Genomic DNA, 14,527 nt, shown 5'->3' on the forward strand with positions numbered 1-14,527 from the left:
TAGTAAGGCTTTTGACACAGTTCCACATGATGTTGTCATAAACCAATTAGGGAAATAAACTGGTTGAAACACTGTAAGTAGTTATCAATGGCTTACTGTCAAACTGGGAGGATGTATCTAGTGGGGTCTGGTACCAGTCAAAATTTACATTAGTGACATAGTTAATGGAATGGAGAATATGCTTATGAAATATGTGGCTACACCAAGCTGGGAGAGATTGCCAGCACTTTGAAGAGTAAGATTACAATTCAAAAGGACCTTGACAAATTGGAGAATTGGTCAGAAATCAACAAGACATAATTCAGTAAAAACAAGTGCAAAGTGCTATACTTAGGATGGAAAAATCAAATCCTCAAGTACAAAATGAGGAAACACTGGCTAGGTGGGTACTGCTGGAAAGGATATGGAGGTTATAATGGATCACAAATTGAATGAGTCAACAGTTACAATTGTGAAAATGGCTTTAGTAATCTGGGGTACATTAACAGGAACATCATGTTAGATGCAGAATGTAATTGTCATCCTCTTCTTGGCGCTGGTGAGGCCTCATCTGGAATACTGTCCATTTCTGGGTGCCACTTTAAGAAAGATGTCCAGAGGAGAGCAACAAAAATGATAGGAGGTTTAGCAAATGTGACTTATGAGGAAAGGCTTAAAAAGCTAGTCGTCATTAGTCTTGAGAAAAGACTATGAAGGAGGGATCTGATAAATCTTCAGATATGTTAAGTGTTATAAAGAGGGTGGTGATCAGTTGGTCTTCATGTCCACTGAAGGCAGGACAAGAAATAATTACCTTAATCTGCAGCATAGGAGATTTTGGTTAGATGCTAGGAAAAACTTTCTAACTATAAGGATAATTAATCTCCCTGGCTACTGGAATCGGGCCTAATTGTTTAGCAAACCAATTTACAACGTTATAATTAAGGTTAAAAAAAAAAAATCCTGTTCTAAAACTTTTGATAAAGCTGTTAGGCCAAACCAAACTGACCTCTGTGCTCCCAGAGAAAGTGATTGTTAGCCAAATCATTTTTAAACATTGTTTCAAACTGGCTAGGTCTATAGCTGAAAATCCTGCCAAATGTGGCTACCCTTTCTTCTCCTCCTCCCTGCCCCAACTGCTGTTGAAACTGGTCACATCAGTAAGACAGTATATTCTAGCATCCATTGAAATAAGGTACCTATCGTGCTAGCTTATGCCAGGCGTCAAATTCATGGGCCTTGTTGGTGCTGGAGAAATTTTCAATTAACTACAACAGATATATCTTTAGTGTACACAGAGGCAACCATTTTTATCATCTGACTCACCTTCTGTTAACATGTTTGAACCTTGCTAGGCACCAGGAATGATCCTGAATCTAGTTCTGCCTGGGTGTCTCTCCTCTTGAGGATGTGTTAAAACAATTCTGGAATGGTTAAAGTGGATGAGCTATATAGTTTTGAAAGCAGTTTCATTAACAGGCTTAAAGTCTGTTGGGTTCCTCTAGATTATGCTAGAGTAGTATTAGCAGGTAGATAGCATTAGTTTTTTGGGTTTTTTTCTTTTTCAAAGAAAACATTGCTTTCTTTCTAAGGCCAGGTCTACGCTACCACTTACTTCGCTATAACTTATGTCACTCAGGTCTGAATAAGTCAGCCCCTGAGCGACATAAGTTACACAGACCTAAGCGCTGGTGTGGACAGTACTATGTTGATGGGAGAGTTTCTCCTGCCGACGTACTATTGCCTTTTGCGGAGGCGGATTTATTATGTTGACAGGAGAGCTCACTAGACGCATTACAGCAGCGCAGCTGCACCAATTTAGCACTTCAGGTGTAGACTAGTCCTTAGTCAGTCTGTGTGACTGTAGTATTTACTTCAGTATCATTCGCTTTGATTTATGGTGAATATCTGTCTATGTATTTCATCTCAAAGTTGTATTTAGCTGCTTCTTGGAGCTGGTTTGCCCACAATTTGAGCTTCAATTTAACAATCTAGTTTAGTTAAATTGGGTATTGCATCAGTCTTTGCTCAAGTGGCATGTAGACAAAATCTAAACTATCACCATGTCACAGGGTGGGTATACCCTTAGGGTAGGCAAGGAAGGGTTTTATAGCCCTGCGGCTGAGTCCTAATGACCACCCTAAGCCTCAGGGCTGCATGGCCTAGTGGCTGGAGTCACTATGGCAGCCCACCTCTGCGGAGCCTATTGGCCAGGGCTAATATGGCAACCCTCTGTGGGGTCGAGGGGGAAATGGGCCGCCACTCAGGGGTGGATGGTGGCCAGGGTAGGGGGACCTGGGCCCTCCCTGTTCCACCCATGGCCCTGATAGCGGCAAACTGATTCCTCACTTGGTCATCAGGGATCCATCCAAAACATGCTGCCTTTGTCCCAGTTTAACCACTGGACCAATATCTAGTTCCCCGTGGCTACTTCCAACCCTATTTTCCAGCACTGCTATCCACAGGTCTCCTGGGTCTCTGGGATCATTGGCCGGCGAAGCTCCCAATGGTTCTGTCTACTCTTGGGCAGCTGGGCATGCTCCTGGATCTGTTTGTTTGTTTGACATCTGGGGCTCCAGCAGCACCCGAGAAGGAGCCTGCAATGTGCAAACTCCTTCAGTGATCAGGGGAGACTGAGCTAGGCTGCTCCCTTTTATACTGAAGCTCCAGTTGGAGCATGCCCAGCAGTGGTGAGGCGGCGTGTCTACCTCTACCTACAATAGGGGGTTAACCTTTTCTCATCTAGTATGGGCTGGTACACCCCGTCACACACCACCAGTCTGATTTAATAGTGTGAGATCATTGAGATATATTTTTCTTTTGAAGGTCCTTGCCCTCATTACCTTGCGTTTTTCTATTGAACTGCATAGTTACTTTCGTTATCAAAAGTCTGTTGTCTTCGGTCATTTTAAATTTGAGTGCTCTGTCCCTTTGTATCAACACATCTTCATCCCTAATCAGTCACCTGCAAAGTCTCTACCATTTGCAAAATGTATCAAGTTACTCCTGGATGACAGAATAGTCAACAGTAATTTTTTCCTAAACTGGTCTGTAGGACACATGGAAACTCAGGTGAGATGTTCTCCACATCTCACTCAGTTGTTCTGATTGTAGGTTTTTTTCAGTGTCTTGCATTTTCTCTTGTCTACCTGGACATGGAAAAAAGTGATTGTAACATTCTTTTGACATTTTTATAGTCATAAGTGCCTTATGATACTGATTTTTATCGCTTTCTTTGTTGTCTGTATCCTTTCTGCAGTGTGTTTATTCACTAATGTTTTGTCCTTCTCAAAGCTGTTTTTTCTACTAGACACAACCCCTGTATCATGCTTGCTGATTGTCACAATGGTGGTTTGTATATACTTGTATCATGGTAAAGTCTACAGGTCCTAACGAGATTGAGGCTCTGTTATGTTGGGTATTGTACAGACACTTAGGGTATGTCTACACTGTGAAGTTGTCGACAAAACTTTTGTCTTTCATGGGTACTTAGAAAAAGCCCCTCCTCCCCCCCCGCAAAAGACACAAGTTTTGCCATCACAAGTGGCAGCATGAACGCGGCTTTGCTGGCAGGAGCGCTCTCCTGCTGACAAAGCTAAGACCATTCGCAAAGCTGGAAGTATTTTGTCAGCAAAAGTGCCGACAGAGTGTTTACACACGCTGACTTTTAGCGATAAGGCTGTCGTGTAGACAAGCCCTTAGTAGGATACAGTCCCTACCCCAAGAAGCTTACCGTGGAATATATGAGGCTGAAAGGGTGCGATAAAGGAAGTACTAATGTCCTCATTTTACAGATGAGGAACAAAATGATTTAGAGATTTGCCCAATTTCACACAGGCAGAGCTTAAAACTGAACCAGATCTCCTGAGATCCAGTTCCACATCTTAACCACAAGACCAGCCTTTCCCTCTGCTTAACTTCTAACATGTTAATATAGTTTGACTGTAATAAACAGTTAGCATTTCAAGGCTATGCAGTTCTATACTTTCCATTTTTCTGAACAGTGAAGTGTGCTAGGTGCCTTACAAGGACACATTCTATACTCTGAAGATCTTTCAATCTTCAAATAAGACAAAGCAAGTGAGAACAATGAACAACGTGAGTTTTAATATGTGGGAGGGAGCATACATTGAGTATGTTGTGCTACAAATATAATGCAAAGATTACTTAAGTATACTGACAGGTTTCAGAGTAGCAGCTGTGTTCGTCTGTATCCACAAAAAGAAGAGGCGTACTTGTGGCACCTTAGAGACTAACAAATTTATTTGAGCATAAGCTTTCTTGGGCTATAGCCCACTTCATCGGATGCATAGAATGGAACATCTAGTAAGAAGATATTTATACACTAATTGAATCTATTTCGCCATGTTAAGTATCCTCACACCTTCGTGTCAACTGTCCGAAATGGGCCATCTTGATTATTACTTCAAAGGGCTTTTTTTTTCCCCTGCTGATAATAGCTCCTCTTAATTAGCCTCTTAGAGCTGGTATGGGTACTTCCACCTTTTCATGTTCCCTGTATGTATAAATACCTTCTTACTATATGTTCCATTCTGTGCATCCGATGGAGTGAGCTGTAGCCCATGAAAGCTTACGCTCAAATAAATTTGTTAGCCTCTAAGGTGCCACACGTACTCCTGTTTTTATTGAAGAATAATGTGTCTTAAAATTAGAAAGACATATATACCTTGTTCAATCCATTTAAATTATTTCTCAGTACCCAGTGATCAAGATAAGAATTTTAGCCTTAAAAATGTAATTGAACTTGAAATCTGTCAATGACTTTTTAAATATTTGAGGTAATGTAATTGACTATTACATTACACAGCATTTCTCTGTGACTGTAACTCTCCAAGGTTTTAAAACTAAATGAAAAGGTTTTCTTTGGGAAGCAGTTTGGTATATACCTTCAGGTAAGGGAATATTTTTCCCGAAGAAACTTGAGAGGGGAAAATCCATTAAATTTGATTGATATTTTTGAATAAAGAACTAATCTGGTTATTAGTAATCCTGTCTGACTTCAGCCTGCAAACTGTAGTTTACACTTCTCGCACCTTATACTGTGATCACATTGCATATTTCAAGCTAAGCAGCATTGTGCCAGTTTAGTATTTCTTTGGGAAACCTCAACACTTTCTGTAGATGGAGCAGGAAGTAGTGTTGCCGAATCATTATGACCCTGTTCTCACTAAGGCTGTGTATATACTGCACAGCTTACAGTGGCACAGCTGTGCTGCTAAAGCCTTACCACTGTAAGGCACATGTTGTAGCCACTCTCTCTCATCCAAAGAGAGCTCTCCTGCCGACAAAAGAAAACCATCCCCAATGAGGGGGAGTAGCGTTGTCGGCGGGAGAGCGTCTCCTATTGACAAAGCGCTGTCCATACCGGCGCTTGTCATCGGTAAAACTTTTGTCAGTCTGGGTGGTTTTTTTTTTTTTCACACCCTGGAGCAACAAAAGTTTTACAGACGAAAGTGTAGTGTAGATATAGAAGCAGCTTGGGATTTTTCAGGTTGCTGTACAAAATCTAGGTACCAGTAGGTACTGGATCAGAGCCCAGAATAACTATAGTTAAAATAGTAGATGCAAATACTAAATTTCAGTATGCAGACAAACTTAATATCCGTCACATTACGGTGATGTAAATCAACAAAACTAGAAAAATGCCTAATGAAGGATCTAATCCTGCAAATTTACACACACTAGAAAGTTAATCACATGATTAGTCCAGTTCACTTCAGTGTGAAACTGTCTGGCACAGAATATCAAACATCCAATATCTTGTAATAGCCCAAACCTGTTGTTGGTTCCATGCATCCTCTTTTCTTAAAGATCAAGTAATATAATTTTAGTGATCAAACATACTTGTATATAAACATTAAGTGGAAGTATGTGTTCAATATACCTTAATTTTTTCAAATCCTTCCAATTGTAGCACTTTTTCTTCCATACAGATATAATTATGCTGGAAGAATTGCTCAGTAAAAGTGGCAATGTCTTTAAATTCTATATAGAATTTTCTGACTTCCCAGATTAAAACATATCATTTTCCTTGGCTGAATCTAAAAATCTAGTTGTTTCTTGTTCTGACATCTCAGATAATACACATTTTGCGTTTGGAGCAATTGTTTGATGTTTGAGCCAGCTTATGATCCTTTAACTGTATTGGTTCTGCAGTACTTTCATTATTTGAAGTAAATCCAGACACTTAAAAATACTCTGCCACACTGTCCATGCTTAAAACTTGGGGTTTGAATTTTCCATGGCCAAAGATGAATAAAAACTTTCATTTTTTACACTCTATGATTTATTAAACATTCCCTTACAGCATTGGATACCCAAACACAACAGCATTGTGCTGGTATATGAAAACCAGAAAGTGAAACTGGCTAGTCTAGTTCACTGTCCAAGCTAAGTGAAATGCAAAAAATAGAACAGCATAAGTGATGAAAAGGAAAATAGGATTTTTAAAATCTTTTAATCTACAGTTTTAGTAATACAGGTAAGGGAAAAATTAAATATTTAATCTTGAAAGTGTCAGATACTTATTGTAAAATAAGATGGGAAACACTTTTATAAAAAAATATAACAAAACAGAAAAATACTTCAGTGTCTTAAAATCCTCTTAATTTGGAAGTAGTAGTAGGGAAAAATTATTTTTAATACCTTGTTCAAACCTAGAAATATCTCAGTCTTCAAAGAGATATCCAAACACATCTTGCACTTTTCCTCCAATTTTCTGTCCTGAGCAGTGATGACACCTCTCCTTTCTTATATATTTTTTTCTGCTGTAAAGGCGTGTAGGTGTATATTAGTGTATGGTGTATACGTGTATATTCTGACAGAGCAAAAAATTGTGAAAATTAGCTGACTTCTTATGACATTTAGATGGTAGAATTTGTAAACCAGCCCAAACTTTCCAATTTACACCATCATATACCATTCTTATCTCACATGCAGCTGTGGGTTGTATGTGTAATTTTAACACTTTAAGAAGAATACCAGCTTTGCAAGTTAAAGGCTAAAATGGCCCGTCTATGGGAAAGGAAGATATAGTTACACTTGAAGTATAATAGATCTGTATAATATACATGCTAAGATAGTTCCCATCAGTATCTGATAGAATGCTAGGTACGTTTATAACCTTTTGTGTTCACATGCTCAGCTCTCACTAAACATTCACTGTTGGAGTGGAAGATAAGCTTTTATGGAAAGTTTGAGCAAAATCCCTTTAGTAATTCCAGTGGGAAAATACAACTCTTCCATTGAAGAAGAAAATCAACCCACTTATTTAACACAACTAGCAGCAATAACTGTGGCTAGAGAGCTGGCATGGACATAATCAGAGCTAGAAAAATCTACTCCTCTGTTCACCCAGGATAGATGGGAAGCTTTTTTGGGTAAGTGCCATCAGCTTCTTCAGAATCTGAACTGCTTAAAGAACTGTTTCTAGCCTTATGACTATGATAACCTGCAAATGTGAATTGAGCATAAACCGAAGCAGTGCTAACTTCTCAACAGGCAAACATCTTCCGTTCCACTGCTGCTACCAGGTTTGCAAAGGCACAGCAGAACGAAAACTGACCAGTCTTGTCACTTTTCATTGCTGCTATTCAAAACCCAGGTCAGTTTCACTCTGCTGATATAGGGAAACCTACTGTATGAGTAGAAGCAGAGGTGGGCACTAAAGCTATTTACTAGACAGACAGATTGTAAAACAGATGGGGGAAGGAGTAAAATAGGAGAAATTGGGTTGAGCAATCAGAAATCCGAGGGAGGGGTAAACCGATAGAGAGATCCCACAACCATCCACCCAGCTACTAGTATGGATGTAGTGGGGAAATGAGAGAATGTTCCTCATTTCTAGCCTGAAAGCGTTGGGGTCATTCCAAAGTCACATGTAGAGATGGAACTCTGCTGAAAACTCTAACAAGTCTTGTTTATTTGTGATCTCTTGTTGTCTGTTCTGTAGTGATATACGTTTTGAGCTCTTACTGAGGTTTTTCTTAATGTAGGTTACACATTATAAGCAATATCCACCTAATACAAGCAAAGTTTATTCCTACTTTGAATGTCGTGAAAAGAAGACTGAGAACTCCAGATTAAAGAAGGTGAAATATGAGGAAACAGTTTTTTACGGGTTGCAGTACATTCTAAATAAGTACTTAAAAGGTATTTGTCTCATAATTTCAGCAAAAACATAAATCTCCATATTTTTCTCCAAACTTCTTGAATTCTGATAGTTGAAGCAGTTTTTGGATTATTTTAGCTCAGTGTTTGTTTTTTAAATTTGAAGTCTCATTTTATTCTCATGACTCTCAAAAATGAGATGTCATCTTTCGTAAAATGGTCGTCTTCGTTCAGTGCCTTCTATTTTTGTTAGGTATCAATGAGATATTCAGCAAACTAAAAACTACAAAAAAGAATAACAAGTATTTTTATCTGTGAAGATGTTACAATGTTTTAGATAAATGGTCATCTGAAACATCAAAACTTAAAGATCAGAACCAAAGATAAGTTACTTGGAATCATTAAAAAAGGTAGCAACACCACTCTCTTTGAGAGTCAATTAAGATTTGGAGGAAAATAAGTTTTATGTTCAAAACTTGAAAAATGTACAATCTGTATTTGCTAATCAGTTATATGCATGTATTAGTAACTTGTGTTTAAGTGTATTTTCCTTTAAATCTAGTAATGATCTATAACAATTTTAATTGAGTGTGGTAGCTAAGTGTGCATTTTTTCCCCAGACCATTTAAAAGTGTACATCTTAAAACTTCACATTGCATTATAAACTCATTTTGGAGGTACAATTATTTGTTTTTTGCACTTCAAGTAAATACCATGTGTTGTGATTCTTCCTCTCATTTCATTTCCTGTTATACCAAAAAATACTTTTCCTACATCATTGGTCTCAGACTGTGTGCAAATCCTAACCAAGACTCCACCAATGCCAGTCTCAGTTCTTGCTAAATGTTGGCACTCCAGTAAAAAAATCATTTGGTGGCAATCCCATATCATACACTGTGAAAAGCGTAGGACCTGAACTTCCTCTTTTTTTACCTCCTTGAATTAGGAAAGCTGTTCCAAAATAATCACAGCATGATCAGTATACTTAGTCTCCAAAATCTCATTCTGGGGTGGGCTGTCAGAGGCTAGTTGACATTACTATAACAGCTTCTATAGAGATCTAAAGGATTACAGGACAATATTAAACTTAATTCATTTTAGCATTTATGGAATGTGCCAGGTTAGTAGTCCTGTAGATTGAAGTCCCCTATTTAGCCTCAAAAAGAGTATGACCGAGGCAATAGCATTGCAAGCTTCCTCAGAGTGTCCTGCTAAGGTGCCTCAATCCTGTTTTGAAGGGATCATCAGTGTGGAGGAACGTAGCTTCTTATCCACGCTAATTTAGACTTTGCGTGCTTTGCTGAGTGTTGTGACTCCTTCTCTGGGAACAGTGTTGAGGGCATCAAATCATTTCATGTAGATGCTGACCAGCCATCAGTTGATAATGTCCTCAAATTATTACCAACCTGAGCTGAATTTGAACGACTGATCTATAAGTGAAAGGTCTTCTATTCCAATACCAATTTTCTTAGCCATCCTGTCTCTCTTACAATACAACTTTAAAGCCAAAAATTATGCTTGTAAGCACAGCATTCGCTATTACATATTTGCCCTCCGAAAGCTCTTTGGACACAAAGTAACTTTTTCATGTCTGGGAGGAGACTTTGATAATGAAAGCCTCATCTTTTATTTATTCATCAAGAGCTGCTTAATAATGCTTGGCATTAAAAAATTATCGCATTGTCTGAACTTACTTTTAAACTGTTTTTCATTGCAGGCAAAGTGATAACCAAAGAGAAAATCCAGGAAGCCAAAGAGGTGTATAGGGAGCATTTTCAAGATGATGTCTTCAATGAAAAGGGATGGAGCTATATTCTTGAGGTAACAAATATTCTTGAGGTATATTTTAATTCAAGGTAATTCTAGGTAGGATTTGTGAATCAGGGATTAGTTACTTCCATCTTTAGGATCACTGCTGTAGTCTGCAAGGACTAGCAGCTGTCACAGAATAATCAAATAATTGTAAATGCATGAAGCAAAGTAGTTTTCATCCTTACAAATGCCAAATATGGCTTTCTGGGTAGTAGGGATTTATTGCTGCTGTCACCTGCTAGTATGAGTTGGGGCTTGTTAGCAAATTTCAATATGTAATACAATATTTAGTGTCTGGTTATGTCATTTAAATCACTTTCTCTAATCATAGTAGCTTTTCTTCTAATGCAGAAAGCACTGCAACTTTTTGCATGAGTAAATAGTAAATGGAGAAAATACATTTTAATTGGTATATGAAAATATAAATTTTATATCTAAAATTTTATATCTAAAATGTGTCTAAATTTTGTAGTGCTACTTCAAATAAGTTTTTTGTTATGAGATATAGAGAACGGTTAGAAATTTTTCTGAGACAAAATCTCCAAAATAACTATCTTCGAAAACGTTATTTTCTTAGCGTATAATTTTTTTTCAAAGAAATGAGGGCATTTCCCCTTTAAGTGTGGGCAGATTTGTTCCGGTCTTTCCACTCCCTGAAGCTTGCTGCATTTCCAATTTTAATGATAGACTAAACTATTTCTTCGAAAGCATTGCATATTGCATTAGTGATCATGACTGAGGTAATTGATGGCATGTGGGTATGAACATATTGGCATGTCTGGTTGTCCTTCAGCAGCCAAAATGGACAATAAGAATGGAAATTCTCCACTTTCACAAAGTGTAACACTAGTGACCAGATGAATCAAACTATTTTTCTCTATTCTACCATTAACTCAAGAAAGCTAAAGGGGTATGGGGGTGTGTGTGTGTGTGTCTACTTCTGTTCATAGATCCTTTGAGTACATTACTAAGATTTTTGCATATTACTTCTCCTGAAGAGAACCAGAACTTATTTTACTGTTTAATCACTTGGTTTCTTTTTTCCTCTTTAGGTTGTCCCTTTTTAACACCATTAACTCACCAATAAATAATGTAAAGCCTTATTGTCAGACAGTCTTTATTAGGCTTCTGTCTTGGGAGGTTTTAATAAGCATGGTCATCTTTGGTCAGTCTGGTTAACTGGTTCCTTGCAGTATATAAATGTGATAAGACTCTTAAACAGGAAAGGACTGAGATGAAACTCTAGTGATTTCTTGGAAATACTTGGATTTCTTGGATGCATCTCCATGAGAAAGTGCTTCTGAAATTCTGAATGGAAGTGTTTTAATTTAAAAAAAGTTATACTGATTAATCTTTGACAACTGGAGCTGTTGAAGCAGCATTTTGACATGCATTGGGATATCGCTGGCAAATGTGTTTTGATACTAGCTATAAAACTGCACCATTTTTCTAAAGCAGCACCATTTTGGTACATATGTTCATTTTAACACTTTTTGTACACTTTATGGAAAAACTCCTAAGGCACGTTCCTTTGGGTCTATGCAAGCTGCTACTTATCAGTTTAGTTCATCGTGCTATTTCAGTAGCTTATAATAGTTATTTTACAGTTGCTGTCTCATAATTTATTCATTGCAAACAGGCTGCTACATCTCATATTCCAGAGTGTTGAATATTTCGAACATGAATGTTAATGTTGACAATTGTTTTTTGAAATTGAAAGAACAAAAATTTGGGAGGCTGGATTCCATGGTCAGTGGATAGAGTAGATAAAACTTTTTAGAAAGGATGTACGCTGAATCCCATTTAAAGATATTAGTTCTATTAAAACAAATGTCTGCACCAAAACATAATGAGACCATTTAAAAAAATAGATGCCAGATGGCGCAACAGTCAAGGTAAAACACCACAGAAAACTGAACGGCAAAGATCTGTTACATAAACGTTTCTGTGGATCAAACCTTTTTTTTTGTTCTTTTTTTTTTTATAAAACAGCAGGGTCTCCTTAAATGAGTGTGTTCAAAGAATAACCTTGTTAAATATCCTTTGGTGAACCATGGTTATTCATTTTGTGGAATTGGTGCCTTTTTAAATGTATAGGTTTTGGCATATTTGAGTGGGTGGTTTGTGTTTTTTTTTTAAATATTTAGTTTATTTCACTGTAAAGGCTTTCTTTTTAGCAAATATAAAGCCTGACTTCGCTCCACTGAAGTCAATGGAAGCAGGGCTGGCTCAGCTGTTCCTACTATTTAATGCTGCTATTAATTTCTCTTACAGAAGTATGAAGGGCATCTTCCGATAGAAGTAAAGGCTGTTCCTGAAGGCTCAGTCATTCCCAGAGGAAATGTACTATTCACGGTAGAAAACACGGATCCAGAGTGCTATTGGCTCACCAACTGGATTGAGGTCAGTCTTCAAAAATGAAGCTTTCATTAAAAATGAAGAACGGGTTCACAATCATTCTACTTGGGTTTAGGGTGAGATCTCTGGAACCAGCTGGTTTCTGCTTTCAAAAGATCTGTCTCTTTCTTGAAGCCTGCTGCAGAAGTGTTGTGTAATAAGCTTATTACACAATAAATAGGGGAAATTCACAACAGTACTCAGACATGTTGTGGGAATTGACTTTTGTGTGCATTGGTCTGCAGCTCAGGAAGTTTGACTCCTGCAGTGAGTAGCTGCTTGGCCCACCTCACAATAAAAAGGAGTTATTAAATTAAATATGACTCTTAGGCAAACTATTTTGGACACAGCCAATATTTCTTGCATCACTTCTAAAAATGAGGAACACCTCTTGGACGAGTGTAGTTGTAAGTTAACAGACAGTAGAATTGGGGAGTGATGTGATGGTACTTCCCAATAAGTTACTTGTGCATATGTTGACACCATTTGCCGTACCTAATTTTGCTAAGTCTTTGCAGTGCCCATATAGATTTCCCCTTGGTTTATTGCCAGTAGCCTCAGTTGTGCGTGGCTCATTGCCAAGTGGGGATTTTTGAGTCTTGATCAAACATATTTCATTTATGTGCACCTGATAACAATGGGTTTTTTTGTTGTTGTAGACTATTCTTGTTCAGTCATGGTATCCAATCACAGTAGCCACAAATTCCAGGGAGCAGAAGAAAATTTTGGCAAAGTATTTGCTAGAGACATCTGGCAGCTTAGAAGGACTGGAGTACAAACTGCATGACTTTGGCTACAGAGGAGTTTCTTCACAAGAGGTAACACTAATTTGCCCAATAGCTTGAGAAGTTTAATTCTATTTAAAGAAATATAGTACAGCCAGGAATTTATAGCATTTTGGCACAAATATCTTTTGACTATTTCTGACACTTTGATGTCTTGTAATGTTACGAAAGTCTGGATTATTGGAGCAGTGTGAGTTGGGAGTACTTTATTGAGAACTCTTTCCTTCTCTTTGTACCTTCAGGTACAAAATTAAAGAAACTGCAGTTTACTTAAATATCAAGACCTGGAGAACTTTTCTCTTGATGGAAATTATCTTCTGGATAGTATGAGACTCTGTTTAAACTAAATACAGGAGAAACTAGAATTAAACAAGAGCTTTGCTGTAACAGAACTAACCCTGTACAATACTTGATGATTAGGCTTCATGATTTGGCACTGTACTTTAAAGTCATGTCTCTGTTTCTCAGACAGCAGGAATAGGAGCATCTGCTCACTTGGTAAACTTTAAAGGAACTGACACAGTAGCAGGAATTGCTTTAATTAAAAAGTACTATGGAACGAAAGACCCTGTTCCAGGATATTCTATTCCAGCTGCTGAACACAGGTAAAATCCCCCCCACCCCCAGTTGTTTGAAACCTTTGCTGAATTTCGTTATTTCTAGTGTTAACACAACTATTTTTCCATGTCCTTTCTTTGCATGTGGAAATGCTTGCTTCACTCCACATAACGAGGCAGATAAAACCTCTTCAGTCTTTTTGTGTGGCACACTGTATGAGTAGATACTAGTCCAGCTGTTAAGGCAGAAGTGAACCTTGCCAGCTGATGCATGATGAAGCTTGCCAGCTAATGTACTGATCTTCTTTTTAAGAAACTTATTTAGGTTCAAAATGAGACTAACTTGGGGGGTTATTTGAGTCAAGTTGTAAAGTCATAGCTAAAACATCTTGAACATTTGTATTCTCAGTGGGCAACAATTTGATACTGGGGCCTAATTCTTTAGTACAGGTATTTAAAAATACATGAGAAGTCATGAAAGTTGCCAGTGTCAGCACTCCCAACTCAAGACTTCTTTCCCAAGAAGAGGTAGTTATGGTATAATAAGCTTCCCATCATGTCAGGACCCTGGCTGAAGAATTAGTCCTATCTGTGTGATCAATCCTTGATCTCTACTGACCCTGCCAAGAAGGACGAGAATTGTGACAGTGGTTGTTATATTCTGAACACTCCTATGAGATTGACACTCATTCATTTCAAACATTGTATCACAGTCGTTAGCTGGTAACTTTCAGCCACTCCTGACCTGTACTGGATTTTGATACAGAGATGAAAGTCTCTGAATCTCATTACCTTGTGCTATCCAGTCTACCTTCTTCAATGGATAAAAGCTTTGCACCACTCCTTATTATTCTTAGTGGATAAAAG

General features: G+C 38.0%; 1 protein-coding gene across 3 annotated transcripts in view; it reads left to right on the plus strand.

The window, feature by feature from the left end:
* NAMPT (nicotinamide phosphoribosyltransferase) overlaps positions 1 to 14,527 on the plus strand; it is a 63,846-nt gene that overhangs the window by 19,683 nt on the left and 29,636 nt on the right. Inside the window, exons 1-7 of one of the 3 annotated variants that reach the window (XM_077835508.1) lie at positions 4,589 to 7,379; positions 7,501 to 7,603; positions 7,995 to 8,151; positions 9,827 to 9,930; positions 12,196 to 12,324; positions 12,978 to 13,136; positions 13,572 to 13,708. In XM_077835508.1, the coding sequence (XP_077691634.1) occupies positions 7,363 to 7,379; positions 7,501 to 7,603; positions 7,995 to 8,151; positions 9,827 to 9,930; positions 12,196 to 12,324; positions 12,978 to 13,136; positions 13,572 to 13,708 (806 nt within the window). In that variant the 5' untranslated portion in view covers positions 4,589 to 7,362. Of the gene's footprint in view, positions 1 to 4,588; positions 7,380 to 7,500; positions 7,604 to 7,994; positions 8,152 to 9,826; positions 9,931 to 12,195; positions 12,325 to 12,977; positions 13,137 to 13,571; positions 13,709 to 14,527 lie in introns of those variants that run through there. The other 2 variants (XM_077835500.1, XM_077835492.1) reach the window with 2 other exon arrangements.

The sequence above is a fragment of the Eretmochelys imbricata genome, chromosome 1 (genome assembly GCF_965152235.1).
Source record: "Eretmochelys imbricata isolate rEreImb1 chromosome 1, rEreImb1.hap1, whole genome shotgun sequence".
Lineage (NCBI taxonomy): Eukaryota > Metazoa > Chordata > Testudines > Cheloniidae > Eretmochelys > Eretmochelys imbricata.